Genomic DNA, 18,709 nt, shown 5'->3' on the forward strand with positions numbered 1-18,709 from the left:
CACTCTCTCTCCTTTCCCCTTCACACACACTCTCTCCCTTTCCCTCACACACCCTCTCTCTCCTTTCCCCTTCACACACACTCTCTCTCCTTTCCCCTTCACACACACTCTCTCTCCTTTCCCCTTCACACACACTCTCTCTCCTTTCCCCCTCACACACACACTCTCTCTCCTTTCCCTTACACACTCTCTCTCCACACACACTCTCCACTTTCTCTCCTTCCCCTTCACACACACTCTCTCACTCTCTCTCCTTTCCCCTTCACACACACTCTCTCACTCTCTCTCCTTTCCCCTTCACACACACTCTCTCACTCTCCTTTCCCCTTCACACACACTCTCTCACTCTCTCTCCTTTCCCCTTCACACACACTCTCACACTCTCTCTCCTTTCCCCTCACACACACTCTCTCACTCTCTCCTTTCCCCTTCACACACACTCTCTCACTCTCTCTCCTTTCCCCTTCACACACACTCTCTCACTCTCTCTCCTTTCCCCTTCACACACACTCTCTCACTCTCTCTCCTTTCCCCTTCACACACACTCTCTCACTCTCTCTCCTTTCCCCTTCACACACACTCTCTCACTCTCTCCTTTCCCCTTCACACACACACTCTCTCACTCTCTCTCCTTTCCCCTTCACACACACTCTCTCACTCTCTCTCCTTTCCCCTTCACACACACTCTCTCACTCTCTCTCCTTTCCCCTTCACACACACTCTCTCACTCTCTCTCCTTTCCCCTTCACACACACTCTCACACTCTCTCTCCTTTCCCCTTCACACACACTCTCTCTCTCCTTTCCCCTCACCACACACTCTCTCTCTCCTTTCCCCTTCACACACACTCTCTCTCTCCTTTCCCCTTCACACACACTCTCTCTCTCCTTTCCCCTTCACACACACACTCTCTCTCTCCTTTCCCCTTCACACACACACACTCTCTCTCTCTCTCCTTACCCCTTCACACACACTCACTCTCTCTCTCCTTTCCCCTCCACACACTCACTCTCTCTCTCCTTTCCCCTTCACACACACACTCACTCTCTCTCCTTTCCCCTTCACACACACTCTCTCACTCTCTCTCCTTTCCCCTTCACACACACTCTCTCACTCTCTCTCCTTTCCCCTTCACACACACTCTTACACTCTCTCTCCTTTCCCCTTCACACACACTCTCTCACTCTCTCTCCTTTCCCCTTCACACACACTCTCACACTCTCTCTCCTTTCCCCTTCACACACACACTCACTCTCTCTCTCCTTTCCCCTTCACACACACTCTCTCACTCTCTCTCCTTTCCCCTTCACACACACTCTCACACTCTCACCTTTCTCCTTCACACACTCACTCTCTCTCCTTTCCCCTTCACACACTCTCTCTCTCTCTCTCCGCCCCGGTCCCGCACTCACCGACCGCACTTGTCTCCGGGCCGCCTCCACACACACACTCCACACCTTCACCGCCAGCCACACGAAGCTGCGGAGCCCCATCAGGAAGTATTTACTGAACATGCTGCCGAGCCCGGAGCCCGCCCGGCCAGCCGGCCGGCCGGGGTGCTGTTCTGGGCCTGGCCTAGGCCTGGGCCCGGCTGCAGGCTCCTCCGGCCGGGGTGCTGGCCTAGGCCCGGCGCCGGCTGCAGGCTCCTCCGGCCGGGGTGCTGGCCTAGGCCCGGGGCCGGCTACAGGCTCCTCCGGCCGCTCTGGGCTCTGGGCCGCGCTCCCCCGCCGCCATCTTCACTTAAAGGGAAGGACCGGACCTCTTAAAGGCAACGTCTACTTAATGTCGTCCGACTGCCTCCCAGCAGCAGCCCAGGGTCTGAGAGGGAAACACATTCCATCAGCTCCTCACTCCTTATAAACTTACTCAGGATTGTTCAGTGTCAGGAGTGGGATTATCATCCACCCTCAAATCCACCTCAACATGACCCTCTGCTTCCTATTTAAAGGTGCAGTCACAATTCAAGTTGAGCACCAGTGTGAAATGTAATGCTGGAAATGCCCAGCAACTCAGACAATATCTGAGGAAAGAGAAACAGAATTAATGTCATCGAGCTAATTAATTCTGTTTCATACCAGCCTTGATCCCCATCCTGTGGAGGGAGCTTGGTTCGAATGGGCTGACACTCTCTCTCTCTCTCTCTGGAGTTGGGGAGAATGAGAGGTGATCCCAGAGAAACCTGTCAGATTCTGAGGGGGATTGACAGGGTCGATGCTCACGGGACGTTTCCCCTGGATGGTGAGTCTCAAATAGAGCACGCAGTCTCAGGATAAGAGGACAATTATTTAGGACTGAGCTGAGGAGATTCACGCAGCGGATAGTGAGCCTTTGGAATTCCATAACCCTTCTGTGGATGCTCAGTCATTGAGTATATTCGAAACTGTGACTGATGGACTTTTGGAATCTAAGGGAACCAATGGATCTGGGAATCAAGTGGGAAAGTGGTGTTGAGACCGAAGGTCAGCCATGATCTTATTAAATGGCGGAGCGGGCTTGAGAAGTCTACTCCATGCCCCTATTTTTTAGGAATGGAGGAACAAGCTTGAGGGGCTGAATGGCCTACTGCTGTTCCTATATTTTCTCTCCATTGATGTTGCCTGAACTGAGTGTTTTCAGCAGTTTCTGGTTTTATGTCATATTTCTAGCCTTCACAGTTTTTTTTTTTAGCATCAGTGCGAGATGGTTTCGGCTTCTCACCACCACTGAACATGTGTCATATAAATCAGATATTAAGGCCTGAAAAAAGGTGAAACAAAATGTGACGCTGCATTTACACTATAACTAATTGCAAAGTTATAGTTGTAGTGCAATGGCACCCTTAAAGTGACTTGGATTCAACAGATCACATCTTCAATCTAAAAATAGCTTATTATTGCTCTGCAACAAGTGATACCTGACAAGTCCACACATCCGGTCTTGAACATTTTGTTGCAATAACCGTCAGAGATGTAAATTGCCCAGTTAATGTCTAACAATTCTATTCCTTAAAACACACCAGGCATTGGCGTAGTGAGGGAACACAACAGTGAAGTTATAGTTGCTGCTCCCTGGAATCAGTCTCCAAGGTCATCCACAGCCCCACTCACTCAATCAAGGTCACCCACTGCTAAAAGGTACCATGTTTACTATAAAGTGTACATTACGTTTTATCAATGTAAGATATGTCAACCTGTTTTACTGAAAGGATGATTGAAATATAAACTCTCCCACTTGAACTTTGAAAGGAATTCTGACAACTTTTAAATTAGTTCTCAACTGATATATATCAATTTTCAGAATGAGCCTGATCTTATGGAATCAAAATCATGTAACATATAAAGAGCAAAGACTAATATTTTACAAACAATTCCAAAATTATGTGTACTTTTCTGAAAATTTATTATCGTATTCTTAGACAAATACTCTCAAATTTACCCGTTGGCAGCATTCTCAGCTAAGGCAGAAGTATAAGGGTTCAAGTCCCACTCCAGAAACTTGAGCACAACAGTGTCTACACTTTTAAAATAGTTCATTGTCGATCAGCAAAATGCTTTGGAGCACCTGAGGATGTGCAAGGTGCTATAGGAATGCAATTTCTTTCTTTGTGGATTACAATACAGCATTGATAAAATTATAGATTACATATTCAAACAGTTCAATTAATAAATAATTTGCATTTATTGAATGACATTTGAAAATAAACTTGTGTATATAGAATTCTTTCTTGTTCTATGAACAATTTTCTCAATTCCTCCTTTGAAGGTGCTAAACCATTATGGTATATTTATCAATACCTCTGTGAAGTAACTATTCTCCCTCTGTCAGCTTAAACAGCAAATGTTGACAGAATGTTTAGCTATTGGGCCATCAAAGTTCACACATGCATGCACCCACAATTAAAGCTGTGCTGGTATAGTGGTTATGTCACTGGACTAGTAAGAGGCTTGGACTAATGATTTGGACACCGGAGCTTAAATCCCAGCATGGCAGTTTGTGAATTTGAATCCCATTAATCTGGGATAATAAGCTAGTATCGGGAATGGCTACCATGAAGCTCTGGAATTGCCTTAAAAATCAATAAAAACCCAACTGGTTCACTAATATCCTTCAGGGAAGGAAACCTGCCAGTCTTACCTGATCTGGCCTATATCTGTCTCCAGACCCACCACAATGTGGTTGACTCATAACTGCTTGCTGAAATGGTCTGGCAAGTTACTTGTATCAAAAAGGTACAATAAGAACAAGTGAAAAGGGCACTCAGTAGAGCGCATACCTCTGCCAGGCTGTGTTAATGCAATGTTATTATAAATACACAGCTCTGCCTTGTGACTTTTCCCTGCTTGGTTGATGCTGTGTGACTACAAAGCTGAAAAAAAATGTTTTATTAAGAGCTCCAACTCACTGAGGAGGCTTCAGATTAATTCACATCCTACAACCTGCTCTAAAAACTCTGCTCACATTTTAACAGCTGTGACAAATTGCACGACAGCAACTGAGATAGCCACAACATTCTGAAACAGTCAACAACATTCTAAGAAAAAAGTCAATTCACTCCATCCCCAGTTGTTAATGGATTCTTTAAAAGAATTTCAGGATCCAGATCTGCATCTTCACCATAAACTACCCAGTTCTTCCTTGGGCCATACCCTATCTGTGTACCAAGTTTCATTGAAATCTGTTCAATAGTTTTTGAGATAGTGGCAGATTTCTGCCTCATAAGATGATGGTTTGCACCCTGGCAGTCAACTCTGTGTTAAACATCACCTAGTGTGACCCAGGAGCCCCACCCTGGCATGGCAGGCTCTGCTGCATTTGCTACAAAGGAATACAATGGCCTGAGAAGGTGCACAATTCACTGGCCTCTGTTTGCTCTGAGCCATCTTTTCAACCGGCTAAACTTTTTGCTTTTGCTCACCTCTTCCATTGCTTCTCCAAACAGTTAGTCTCCAGAGGTCATGGCCATCAGCAATGGTCTCCCAGTTGTCAGTGACAATGTATTGGGTATGAGGGCAGTTCAGGGACTGGGAATTCTGCAGCAAATAACTCACCCACTGACTCCCCAAAGCTTGTCCACCACCTATATCACATAATTCAGGAGTGTGATGGAATACTCTCCACTTGCCTGGATGACTGCAGCTCCAATGACACTCAAGAAGCTCGACACCATCCAAGACAAAGCAACCCACTAGATTGGTAACACATCCACCACCTTAATCATTCACCCCTTACACCAACACTGCAATATGGTCGCAGTGTATACCATCTATGAGATGTTGCGCAACAATTTGCCAAGGTTTCTTTCACAGCATCTTCCAAACCCACTTTTACCACCTCGAAAGACAAGATCAACAGATGCATGGGAACACCACTGCCTGCAATTTCCCCTTGAAGGCATGCACCATCCTGACTTGGAACCATATCGTTGTTCCTTCATCATCACTGGAGCTCCCTACCTAATGGCACTATGGGTGTATCTTCACCTCATGGACTGCAGTGGTTCAAGAAAGCTCCTCACGTTCTGAAGCACAATTAGGGATGGACAATAAATGCCAGCCTTGCCAGGGGCACCCCACACCCCAGGAATAAATAAATTTTAAAAATTCCAACAGAGTACCCTAGACATTGGTTACAAGCAGAATTCCTGTTTGATTTTTACCTTGCTTGCCAAAGGCCACTGAGACTCATTGGAACATCACTACGATGGTAGAACAATAAAATCTTATAGCACAGGAGTCTGTTTGGCTGTTTTGACTCTTTGAAAGAGCTATCCAATTGCTCCCATGTGCCTCCTCTTTCCCCATGTATTTCATTTCCAAATATTTATCCAATCCCCTTTAAGAAACTGTGCTTCCATCACCTTTTCAGATAATGCATTCTAGGTCATGACAATTCGCTATGTAAAAAAAAAAAATCTTCTCTTTCCCCCAACCCCTGTTTCTTTTGCCAAGCATGTTAAATTTGTGTCTTTGGTTTTCAATCGACCTTTCCGTGGAAACAGTTTCACCTGCTTTACTTTGTCAAATCCCTGTTGTCCAACAGCTAACTAATTCTGAAACCTTCCATGTCTGTTTGCACTCAGGACAATGCATTGGTCTGCCAAGGGACTTCAGCAGTCATTATCCTGGTGCCTTCAGCCAAGGAGAATTGAACGGAATATGGGGATTGATTGACGTACACACTGCAAGTCTTAAGTGCTCTACCCAACAAAGAAAAGCATTAGCATCTAAGTGGATGATCACACTTTGACTGTAATAACATCTACTCAACTTTGAGTGAATGACTGCAGTGTGTAATTACTGTGCCATATGATACTCCATTCACAAAGAAAACTTGAGTGAAATGGTAGAGAAAGATACTGGTGTTTTTCAGCCCCATCAGTTTGTAAATGCCTGACTGTTTGTTATTTTGCTCAAGAGCTGGTTTGTCTTTTACAGAAGTCTTTTACAGAAACAGGCCACCCGGCCCAACAGCTCCCCATGGCAATGTTTATGCTCCCAACGATCCTCCTCCCACCACTCTTCATCTAACCCCATCAACGTATCAGTCTATTCCTTCCTCCTGCATGTGCTTGTATATCTGCCACTTGAATGTATCTATGCTATTCATCTCAAACACTCCCTGAGGTAGCGAGTTCCACATTCTAACCACACTCTCAGTACAGAAGCTTCTCTTGAACTCTCTGCTTGATTAATTAGAAACTCTCTTATTTTTTGACCCCAAGTTCTGGTCTCACCCACAAGCGGAAACATCTTTGCTACATCTACCTATCAAATCCTTTTATAGTCTTGAAGGCCTCTATCAGGTCACCCCTCAGTTTCATCTTTAGAGAAGAACCCCAGCCTGCTCAATCTTTCCTCATAGGTATAGCCCTCTCGGTTCTGGTGTCATTCTGGTAAATCTTATTTGCACTTTCTCTAGTGACTCTATATCCATCAAGTTTTTTAAAAATTCTTCTGTCCCTTTCTTTCAGTCTCTCCTGAGGACATTTGCTGAGATACAGTTCTATGGACTCCAGTATTTCTCATGTATAGCTCATGGACAGTGGGTGTTACCAGGTTATTCAACTGTGTTCAACATTACAAGCAAGCCTGATCCGGTACTCACCTGACACCTGATTTCCCCACTCCCACCCCAGTTGTAGAACTGCTGTCTCAGTTGAAATCGATCAACTCTCCATGATGCAATCTCAGGAGCTCTTGCTTATATGGCAATCCACTTGCCAATGGAGCTATCAGATACTCATTTTGAAAAGACTTACCCAATAAACAGGACTCATCCTTACAGGATTAGGAAGGAGGCACCCTTTGTTAAACAAGCAACCATATACTTTTGTTTAAGAAATGGGGAACAAAGTAGCACTGTTCTAATGAATAATCTGCAGTTGGAATATTAATCAATTTTTCTCTTTCAAATGTTGACCAATCTCTTTACATTTACCTTTTACAACTTGGGATTGTCACCGAAAAGCTCCCTCCATTCAACCCAATAGCTAATAACAATCTCAGAATAGTATTCTTAACTCCATTAGTGTAACATTTTATCTCCAAATGAGACTGCTAATTTAGTGCCAATATGGTGTCAAATCCTAGTTAGGGCCATTACTACTGAATTATGGGCAGTTTTAGGTTATGATCGGATTCATTAGAAAATGGGCTGAGATTCCTTAAGCTCGTTGCAATTAGAACCCTTGTAGCCATAATGGAAAGGAAAATTTCATCACGTTAGGCTGGGCTGGATTCAGAGCTGAAGATGAAAGAAGAGTGCGCTAACTTTCCACTTAGGTGTAATACTGTTCACACCTTATTAGATTTAACAAGTAACACACCATTGACAGGATAAAATTCTTTGTTTACACAAAAGATGGAAAGAATAGCAAGAACTTGAATTCATGCAGTACATTTTACAACCTTGGACTTAACAACAATAAATTATTTCTGAAATGTTGTCGGCGGTGGCTGTCCCTTGATTCGAGGATGACATCTACTCAGGGTCACGAGTATCTGCCGTGGGTCTTCATGTGACTGAACAAGCCAATTGTTGACCTGCATATCTTTGCACACATGGAGCAGGACATCACATGAGGCAGTGGGATCTGGAGTGCAGGATTTGTTTTGTTTTCTTTCCATATCTGCAGCCGCTCTACCTCATCATTATGATGTTGTGATGTAAAGCATGTTGCAGCTCGATGGACAAGTTACTGTTATTTTGAGCAATTGGTAACAAGCACCTCCCAGTTATTAATGTTAATTCTGCCAAGCTTCAAGGAGAGCTTCAGTGTGTCTTTTAAGTGTTTTCTTTGTCCTGCCCTGGAACGCTGGCCATTTGAGAGTTGGGAAAACAGAACCTGGCAGGGGACACACTTTTTGGCCATCCAGGCACAAAGGGTGGTAGGGGCAGGAGGTTTAGAGGGGATGTGAGGAAGAAATTTTTCATCCAGAGAGTGGTGGGAATCTGGAATTCACTGCCTGAAAGGGTGGTAGAGGAAGAAACCCTCATAACATTTAAGAAGTATTTGGATGTGCATTTGCGATGCCATGGCATACAAAGCCATGGGCCTAGTATTGGAAAATGAGATTAGAATAGTTAGGTACTTGTTTGACTGGTGCAAACTTGATGGGCCGAAGGGCCTTTTCCTGTGATGTAGGCCTCTATGACTCTGTGAGTATGATGAATGTCTGCCCGAAACTCCACTTTCCTCCACCCCACTCCACCTGACTGATTGGCGGCAGCTTTGCCCACTGGACTGCATGCTGTGCTCTCAGCTCAGGTGCAGGCATTCGCCTAACACACACTGCAAGACTTCACTGTTAGCTTGAACCATGGGGGAGACTGGTCCAAACCGGCATGATGACATTGCAAGGGGCTGTGAGCATCTCCACCAGTGACTACTCCGCAGCCAGCTTTAGCAAGGAGATTGTACAATGTTCCCAGTCATCTAACTGTTCTGCAGTCCACTCAAACGCTCTTTAGTTTGCAGCCTGTGAAGGGTGCAAAGCTCTGGAGCGCTTGGTGGCACTTTGTTGCCTCTGCATGGCTTGAAAGGGTGGATATGCCAGAGGCCCGACTCCAATCATATCAATGTGTCTGTGCCGGAACTGTCTCAGCTGCGGAACAACAGTCACTTTATACAAGGTGTCCTGAATGCGTGGCTGCTTCCCTCGCCCCTCACAACCCCCCCACCCCCCACATTTGCTTGTGCGCTACCTTCAACTGCGGGGCTGCCTTTGCGCCGCCACCCCCCCAAATTTGCCTCAACCACAAGGCCGTCTTTGCCCTCCCACCATGTCACCTCAATCGCAGGGCGACATTTGCCCACCCCCCCAACACACCTCAACAGACGTCCCTCGCAAGCGCTCTGCAACATTACTGTGCACTCACCCCCGAGTTCCCCTCAAAGTGCAGCCCGCGAAGTGCACGCCTTATAGATGCTGTTGTGAAACACGTCGTTGTGCAATCATGCCAATGTGGTTAGACAATCCAGTAGGGTGGGGCGGCAGGGGGTGTGGATGAGTCCAGCGGGCTAGCCTTATAAGGACATGCAGATGTATTACAATGAGGCTTCCAACGTCCGATGGTGGGAAACGCGGCCCGCCATTGACGGGCTAAGCAGACGATTGCAAGCTGGTTTCACAACATCATGAAACCAATTTTTGGCCTTCTTGCCATATTGACCACTGATGCTGCCGAGCACGCCTGACACCAGCAGGCACGGATGATTCCACTCCTTCTTTTTCTTCCTCTTAGTTCTGTTGGCTGATGGATAAATGAATGAACCAGGACTCTTCTGCAAATATTTTTTTTCGTTCATGGGATGCGGGCATCACTGGCTAGGCCAGCACTTATTTCCCATTTAAGAGATAACCACATTCAGAATCACAGAATCACAGTGCAGAAGAGGCCCTTTGGCTCATTGAGTCTGCACCGACACGTGAGAAACACCTGACTTACCTACCTAATCCCATTTACCAGCACTTGGCCCATAGCCTTGAATGTTATGACCTGCCAAGTGCTCATCCAGGTACTTTTTAAAGGATGTGAGGCAACCCGTCTCCACCACCCTCCCAGGCAGTGCATTACAGACCGTCACCACCCTCTGGGTAAAAAAGCTTTTCCTCACATCCCCCCTAAACCTCCTGCCCCTCACCTTGAACTTATGTCCCCTCGTGACTGACCCTGCAACTAAGGGGAATAGCTGCTCCCTATCCACCCTGTCCATGCCCCTCATAATCTTGTACACCTCGATCAGGTCGCCACTCAGTCTTCTCTGCTCCAACGAAAACAACCCAAGTCTATCCAACCTCTCTTCATAACTTAAATGTTTCATCCCAGGCAACATCCTGGTGAATCTCCTCTGCACCCCCTCCAGTGCAATCCCATCCTTCCTATAATGTGGTGACCAGAACTGCACACAGTACTCCAGCTGTGGCCTCACCAAGGTTCTATACAACTCCAACATGGCCTCCCTTACTTTTGTAATCTATGCCTCAATTGATAAAGACAAGTGTCCCATATGCCTTTTTCACCACCCTACTAGCATACCCCTCTGCCTTCAGAAATCTATGGACACACATGCCAAGGCCCCTTTGTTCCTCAGAACTTCCTAGCGTCATGCCGTTCATTGAATACTTCCTTGACAAATTACTCCTTCTAAAGTGTACCACCTCACACTTTTCAGGGTTAAATTCCATCAGCCACTTATCTGCCTATTTGACTATCCCGTCTATATCTTCCTGTAGCCCAAGACACTCAACCTCACTATTAACCACCCGGCCAATCTTTGTGTCATCCGCAAACTTACTAATCCTACCCCCCACATAGTCATCTATGTTGTTTATATAAATGACCAATAATAGAGGACCGAGCACAGATCCCTGTGGTGCGCCACTGGACACTGGCTTCCAGTCACTAAAGCATCCTTCTGCCATCACCCTCTGTCTCCTACAACTAAGTCAATTTTGAATCCACCTTATCAATTACCCTGTATCCCATGTGCATTTGCCTTCTTTATAAGTCTCCCATGTAGGACCTTGTCAAAGGCTTTGCTGAAATCCCTATAGACTACATCAACTGCACTACCCTCATTTACACACCTGGTCACCTCCTCAAAAAATTCAATTAATTTGTTAGGCATGACCTCCCTCTGACAAAGCTATGCTGACTATCCCTGATCAAACCTTGCCTCTTCCAAGTGTTGCTGTGGGTCACATGTAGGCCAGACCAAGCAAGGACGTAAGGACGGCAGATTTGCTTTCCTAAAGGACCTTAGTGAACCAGATGGCTTTTTATGACACTCAGCAATGGTTTTGTGGTCATCATCAGATTATTTAATTCAAATTTCACCATCTGCCGTAGTGGGATTCCAATCTGGGCCCCCAGAGCATTATTCCAAGTCTCTGTAATACTAGTCCAGTGACAATACCATTATGCCACCACCTCCCCCTGATGCCATTGGATCTTTGATATCCAATTAAACAGGCAAGTGAGCAACCAGTTCAAGCTTCTGTTAAAAAGATGGCATCTCTGACTGTGCAGCTCTCTCTCAATGCTGCAATGGAGCGTCAGCCTAGGTTTTGTGCTCAAATCCTGCAGTGGGTGTTATACCCCCATAACCTTCTGACTCCTAGGTGTAAATGCCATTTCAAAGCCAAGCTGACACCTCAATGAATGCTTTGCAGAAGCAGTTATTTGAACATATACTCCAGGAGCACAGCGAAAGGGAATCAAATCCCAGGTGTGCTAGGTGGCAGTAAAGTGGGGTTGGGAAAAGGATGGGTGTGAAGAGGAGGTGCTGAAATGCACAATGCCAGAGTAGGGAAATTAGTGAACCAGTCAACAGGATTCACTTATGATGATGAATGCGATTGATGCAGATGCAATGAGGCATTTCCCAGGGACAAAATAACCACAGTGATCAGTTTTTTGGTTCTATTAATTCAGTTTATTCAGTTCTAAATTCGTGGTTAGGAGATCTTGAAATGCTGTTGTCCATCTTTCAATTACTGGCCATTATCTGAAAATGAAGGACATAGGAGGAGATGTTAGTAACATTGATGAAAGAAACAGACAGGCTCAGAACAGCAGTTTGAAGAGCTGACACTTCCTGTTTTTATCTCTACATTGCTTAAGTTATAAAGCAGCTGAGGCTGAGAGTGTAGGCATGTAACCTGTGCTCGGGTCCCACTGATGCTGCCCAGGATGGAATCCCAGCAGTCCATGGTAGCCCTTCTTCTGCTTTATCCTGGCGTCTGTGGGGAAAACTTTTGTCCTCTGCTCAGCAGCTCTCCACAGCGGCAATGCTGAGATCGGGAATGCAACAGAAGGGTTAATGCAACCCCTGTTCTGCCATTCCATAACACTGTGCATTGTGATCCTCTACATAATGAAATCATCCACTGACTAGGGTCAAACATGAAGGATGACCATTTGGAATGGAGCTGCCATGACCATTGGAACACTGAGTACGACTCTGTACTTTCAGGAGTAAATGAGAGAAAAAGTGTAGAAAAATGGGATGAAATCCAAAACTCAGCTGAAAATTTTTCACATTAGTGACTACTTCCCAACATTCTTAGAACAAGACGGAAGTGTTCTTGCCTCTGTTAACTTTTTGGATCTTTCTATCTTTCTTACTTTGAATTTTTCATCTCTCATATTTTTGATCACTGGAATAGGTAGGTTGCGCTCAATGATTTTCTTCGCTATCCTTGATATCTACATAAATTTATGATATTATGCCAAAGATAGTGAACGTAACAATTAGTCTTCTAAGCATTTTAGCAATAGGAATTATTCTAGGCCTCCACAGGATCTCCCTCCCACGTTTGACAAGCGATGGAGCATGACATCATCAAACCTCATTTTAGATCTAAACTATTAAATGAATTTGTTTAACAAAAAGTGAACAATTGAGTAAATAAGTGATATATAATAAATATACCATATACACTCACGTAAAAATCAAAATTTTGAAAGTAATCTTTTTTAGGCCGAGAGTCATAGGTAATGTTTTCAATGAGATGCGACAATTGGCAGGTGGAAAATCTAAAGTTTCCTGTGTCTACCTTTAAATTAGTGAACTGTAATAATTACTGGTAAGTATTTAATAATCATAACATGATTTGTCATTCATAATATGATCACTTTAATGATTTGGATAACTAAAAACAAAAAACTTAAATTTAGAATGTTTTAAGCATTTATTTAGAACACTTATTGTTATTAGTATTTATACGTTTACAATGAAACCGAATGGTTGACATTTCCCGGATTATGCTTTTGGTTCTGAAATTCTTGGTCCTTGATCCCTGAAAAACTAAAGCAGGTTTTTACGCGAGGTACATGAAAAATTTTGGCTGGGATTTTCCGGCCCCTTCGTGGCTGGAGATACCTTCTTGTATTTCACTGTGGGAGCTATGCTGGTCTGAACTATAGCTCTTGGATGTTCCAAACTTAAGGTTTTAATCACCCAGTTCCTTAAATATCGCTGAACACAGTTATCTGGACTGTGCTGTCGACCTCACTTGGAAATAACTGGCTATCCAACCCATAACTAAAAAAAGCCACACAGTGTGTCTTTGTTCAAAAGTAGCTCGACTCCTCCCTCAAACATTGCAGACAACAAATTGACCACACAACATTTGTATTGAATGAAGATTGGGGCAAGATTCTGACCGTAGCGAGTTTGTGTTTAAACTCCTTTTGATTAGCGACTGAATTAAAGGAGCCTCCATGAAGCTAAACAAGCCAGAATTGCACTATTTTTATCACAGCTCCCTCCTGTTTAATATTTTGCTCACCGAATCTATCCAGGAATTGAAGGCAGATACTCGGGTGAAGACAGTGGGTTTCATCAGAGTGTTGCAGCCCAAAGATGACCCAAAGCTGACTACACCATAAGCATACCACAATCCATCAGCACCTTGGCAGTTCAAAGGACCACCAGAGTCCCCCTGAATTAAAATAAGGAGAAAACAGGTTAGCCCGTAGCAACATTAGCCACAAATGTCATTGTTAAACCCTTCCTAAACTGTAATCTCAACCAAGACTTAATAAGACCTACAAGCCCAGTACAGGTCTACCCTTTCAACTCTTAGCCCATATTTGTAATTTCAAAGAGGGGGAAGATTCTCCATAACATTAACCTAGATCCAGTGTCCGTTCACACATGCACATATTATATATACACACAATATGGGTGGGCAGGCAGGCAGACAGGTAGATACAGAAATTCTATTTACGTCTGTAGACATAGCGGGATCAGGAGCTATAGTTGACCTTTCAGCTCCTGGTCTTGGACTCAGATCCAAACGAGATGCTTGCAGAAATAGAATAGGAGATTGCTATATGAGTCCTGGCTTCAAAACAGTGACAATGCAGGCAGGAGGGAAATTATGTAGGATAGGGTATTTGGAACTTGGAGGCAAAAAGAGAAATGAGTTGAAAGGAGCAATGGCCAATGTAGTAATTAGAAAATAGAGAAAGGTTGGAAAGATTACAAGAGAAAGAAAGACATTTGATGCAAACAGTGAGAGAGGGATTACCTATCAAAGAACACAATTAACCAAAACAAAACTGTTTGCGAGGATTTCACTACTGCACTGGAACGTTAAGCTACTTTTCTGCCTAAGTGTTTGGAGTGGGACTGGAACCCACAACCTCTGGATTCAGAGGCAAAAGTGCTGCCCACTGATCCACAGCTTAAAAAGTGACCAGTTTCCCAGAACTGTTAGCCCTTCTCCTCTCAAACCACAAATCCACACAAAGCATTTTAAACTAAATTATGTAGAAATTTCGTACATTACATCCAGACTGCTCATACCCTCCAGCGCAAACCATGGTCATCTTCACGCTGTTACCCCACCAGTCACTTTGTTGGCAGATCTGATGGTCAATGATTGGCAGAAGTGCCTGTTGGCGAATGGCCTGCCGGCTGCAGAATGCCAAACATAAATATTCATTCATTAGGAAAAATGAAATCTGTAAGAAATAATGATGTTCACAACATAGTGGTCAGAGGAACGTAATACTTAAAGCTGGGCATGGGGAAAATATTGAGATACGTACACTCACACACTCCTGATGGCCCTGCAGACTTACATTATACATTCCAGTATATTACAACAAGACTGTTTGCTGTCTAGTATGAAAACAGCAATAACACCACATCAGAGATTATATTAAAAGGCCTTAGTAAGAATCGGGTAATAGCACAAAGGTTACAAAGCAAAGTAAGAACATTATTCTGAGATGATCAAGAACATAAGGCAATGAGAGATGGAAGCAGGTGTAGGCCACTCAGTCTTTCAAGCGGACTTCAATAAAATCATGGCTGATTTTCTACCTCAATTCCACTTTTTGGCATATCCCAATATCCCTTAATTTTCTTAGTATCCAAAAATCTATCAAATCACTGTCTTGAATATACTTAGTGACAGAGTGTCCCCAGTTCTTTGGGGTAAAGAATTCCAAAGATTCACAACCCTCTGAATGAAGAAAATTCTCCTCACCTCAGACCTTAATGGTTGAGCTTGTGACCCTTAGTTCTACACTCTGCAGCCAGGGGAAACATCCTCCTAACATCTACCTTGCTGAACCCCTTAAGAATTTTCATTGTTTCAATGAGATCACCTCTCATTCTTCTAAATGCTAGGGAATATAGGCGTTATATATTCAGGCCCAGATCCAGGAATCTCACCCCATACCCAGCCTCTGCCATTTCCCGGGGGTGGGGTGGGAATGGGGGCAGGTTCTAATGTGCACATCCATGGTTCATGGAGGCAACTACATAAGTTAAAAGTGCAGCTGCCTCAGTCAAATCCGATTTTGGCTATTGGAATATCCAAAACATGACTTGTGCACTTTAGACCTGGTAGGACAAGGTCTAAAGCTGCCAGAGTGCTTTGGAGAGGTACAATACTGTTATAGAGTTGATTTTCCAGGCAACTTTTCTTGGTGGAAATATTGAACTTTATTTACCACATAGCAACAGCAGATACGTGTGTGCATCTAATTCTATAACTAAAGAAGAACTCTCTCCTAGAGGTTCCCTATGCTGATAACTCATTGGTTTACACAGATCATGTGATCTTACAACACAGGATTATTCTCAAAGCTACAGTCCTACGTTTATCAGAACTATAATTACTACATTTCAACCTCTTTAGCTTTTCTTTACATTTTTTATTTACAAGGATATTTATCTCATTACATTACAATATTTACACAGGTCATGAAATGACAAGTTCAGTCTTTCAGGTGGTTCCCTGATCCGTGTGGAACGTCGTAGCTCCACGGCTTCCGATTCTTTGGCAGAAACCACATTCTCTGGAACCGCATTAACATCAGGTACCTCATTAGGCACAGGAAGTTCAATGTCTTCCACTCTGACAGAGACACCGGGCATGTCTATCTTTGGCTGAGCAACTTCAACAGGAACCACAGATTCAGTAATAGTTACAGATGGAGCATCATTTTGTTGAGGTATCTCCCTTCTTCTCAAATGATCCACATGCTTATGGCTGATCCGGCCCTCCACTCCCATGTGGTATGGCAATGGTCCGGTCACAGCGCTTACTTTACCAGGAAACCACTTCGGTCCTCCACTGAAATTCCTTACATATACTGCTTCTCCAACAGTAAAATGTCACTCACCACTACGCAAATTGGGAGTTGCTTTTTGGTTTCTTTGACTTTTCTCCACTTTCCCCTCCAAATTGGGAAGTATCAGGCTTAATCTTGTTCGAAGACGATGCCTCATCAGTAACTCGGCAGGTGTTACACCTGTCGTAGTGTGGGGGGGTTGTTCAGTAGTGAAATAGGAAATGAGGAAGTTTAGTTTCCAACGATTTACCTGTTAACTTTTTCATTCCCGCCTTAAAAGTTTGTACTGCTCTTTCTGCCAGTCCATTAGATGATGGATGGCATGTTGCAGTCTTCACGTGGTTGATTCCATTGATGCTGACAAATCTTTGAAATTCAGCGCAAGTAAATGCAGTACCATTACCTGAGATGATTACTCCTGGCATCCATGGATAGATAGAAAAGCTTTGGCGTAATTTTTCTGTAGTGGCACCTGATGTTGGCGGCCTCATAAATGCCTAACCGCTTGGAATGAGCATCTGTAATCAGTGGTCATGGTTCCAAGGAAAGAACTGACGTAATCTATGTGCAATCTCACCCAGGCTCAACGAGACCACTCCCATGGGCGTAATGGGGCTATCACCAGCAACTTTTGTATCAGTTGGCATTGCACACTGTGGTTAACCACCTTCTCAATATTGTCATCCATTCCCGGCCACCAAAGATAACTTCGCGCTATTGTCTTCATTCTTGAGATTCCTGGATGGGCACTGTGTAACTACTAAGAGTGGTTCCCTTCCTTGTGAAGGAACTACTATTCGTGCACCCCACAATAGAATACCATCCTGACTGCCCGTTTTGTGTCTTTGGTTGAAAAATGGCTTCAATTCATCAGAGACTGGTTCCCGGGACCATCCATGTAACATTTGGTCTCCCAATGGAGACAGGACTGGATCATGATTCGTCCAGTTTCTTATCTGCCTGGCACAGACTGGTGAGGAATCCAGGAAATTCATCACTAATACGAGCTCTTGGGGAACTGGGACATGGTCATTGTCCTCTTGCAAAGGAAGGCGACTTAGGGTATCGGCATTGGCTATATCCCTAGCCTATGCACAAAGGTGTATTCATATGTCACTAAAATTAGGGCCCATCTTTGAATTCATGCAAAAACTTTGGGAGGGATGGCCTTTACCTCGCTAAACAGACCCAAAAGTGGTTTGTGGTCTGATACTATCGTGAAATGTCGCCCAGCACTTATTGGTGGAATTTTTTTACACCAAAAATAATTGACAGACTTTCCTTTTCGACCTGAGAATATCCTTTTTCAGCTGTGGTAAGTGTCCTGGATGCATAGCCTATTGGCCTCTCTGTACCGTCGTCCATCTTGTAAGATAGTACTGCTCCCACTCCATAGAGGACTGCATCACAGGTTAGCACCAATTCCTTTGTCGGGTCATAGTGCACTAACAAATTTGAAGAGTGCAAGAGTTGTTTTAATTTCATGAAAGCTTCTTCTTGGGGTGACTTCCAAACCCAATGCTGGATTTTATTTAGCAGTGAATGTAGGGGGACTAGAACCATTGATAAATTTAGTAGATATCGGCCATAATAATTTACCATCCCTAAAAATGATTTAAGTTCAGAGACGTTCTTAGGTGCAGGTGCCTCTCCTTTTGCTTTAACTGTCTCTTCGACAGGGTGTAACCCTTGGGCATCTACCCAGTGGCCCAATTATTTCATTTGCCTGAAAAGTGCATTTTTCCTTCTTTAGCCACACTCCTGCTTCTAAAAATCATTTCAGGACTTCCTCGAGATTAGCCAAGTGTTCCCTTTCCGTGAATCCAGTTATTAGTACATCGTCCAGGTAGACCACAACTTGAGGTAGTCCTGTAGCAAGCTCTCCATCGTCCTTTGAAAAATGGTACAGGCCGAAAAAACACCAAAGGGTTGGTGTGTGCATTGATATAACCCTTTGTGGGTGTTTATGGTCACAAATTCTCGGGAGGCATCATCCAGTTCCAGTTGATGATACATGTGACTCATGTCAAGCTTTGTATACGTTATCCCGCCTGCTAGTTTGGCATAGAGGTCTTCAGTCTTGGGAATAGTGTACCTGTCCAGCTTGGCTGCTTTGTTGACCATTAGTTTA

General features: G+C 44.1%; 1 protein-coding gene and 1 pseudogene across 3 annotated transcripts in view; both read right to left on the bottom strand.

The window, feature by feature from the left end:
• Positions 1-1,844, bottom strand: part of LOC144690581 (CTD nuclear envelope phosphatase 1-like) — a 35,619-nt gene extending 33,775 nt beyond the window's left edge. Inside the window, exon 1 of one of the 2 annotated variants that reach the window (XM_078558202.1) lies at positions 1,458-1,844. In XM_078558202.1, coding sequence (XP_078414328.1) covers positions 1,458-1,514 — 57 coding nt within the window. In that variant the 5' untranslated portion in view covers positions 1,515-1,844. Of the gene's footprint in view, positions 1-1,412 lie in introns of both variants that reach the window. The other variant, XM_078558201.1, reaches the window with a different exon arrangement.
• A 10,059-nt stretch (positions 1,845-11,903) lies between these two features.
• The window catches only part of LOC144691146 (proproteinase E-like), a 28,305-nt pseudogene continuing 21,499 nt past the window's right edge, over positions 11,904-18,709 (bottom strand). The window contains exons 7-9 of the transcript XR_013579041.1: positions 14,776-14,886; positions 13,776-13,928; positions 11,904-11,989 (exon numbers count right to left, since the gene is read on the bottom strand). The product of XR_013579041.1 is annotated as a proproteinase E-like (transcript). The remainder of the gene's footprint in view (positions 11,990-13,775; positions 13,929-14,775; positions 14,887-18,709) is intronic.

This window comes from Cetorhinus maximus, chromosome 15, assembly GCF_964194155.1.
Source record: "Cetorhinus maximus chromosome 15, sCetMax3.hap1.1, whole genome shotgun sequence".
NCBI classification, from domain to species: domain Eukaryota; kingdom Metazoa; phylum Chordata; class Chondrichthyes; order Lamniformes; family Cetorhinidae; genus Cetorhinus; species Cetorhinus maximus.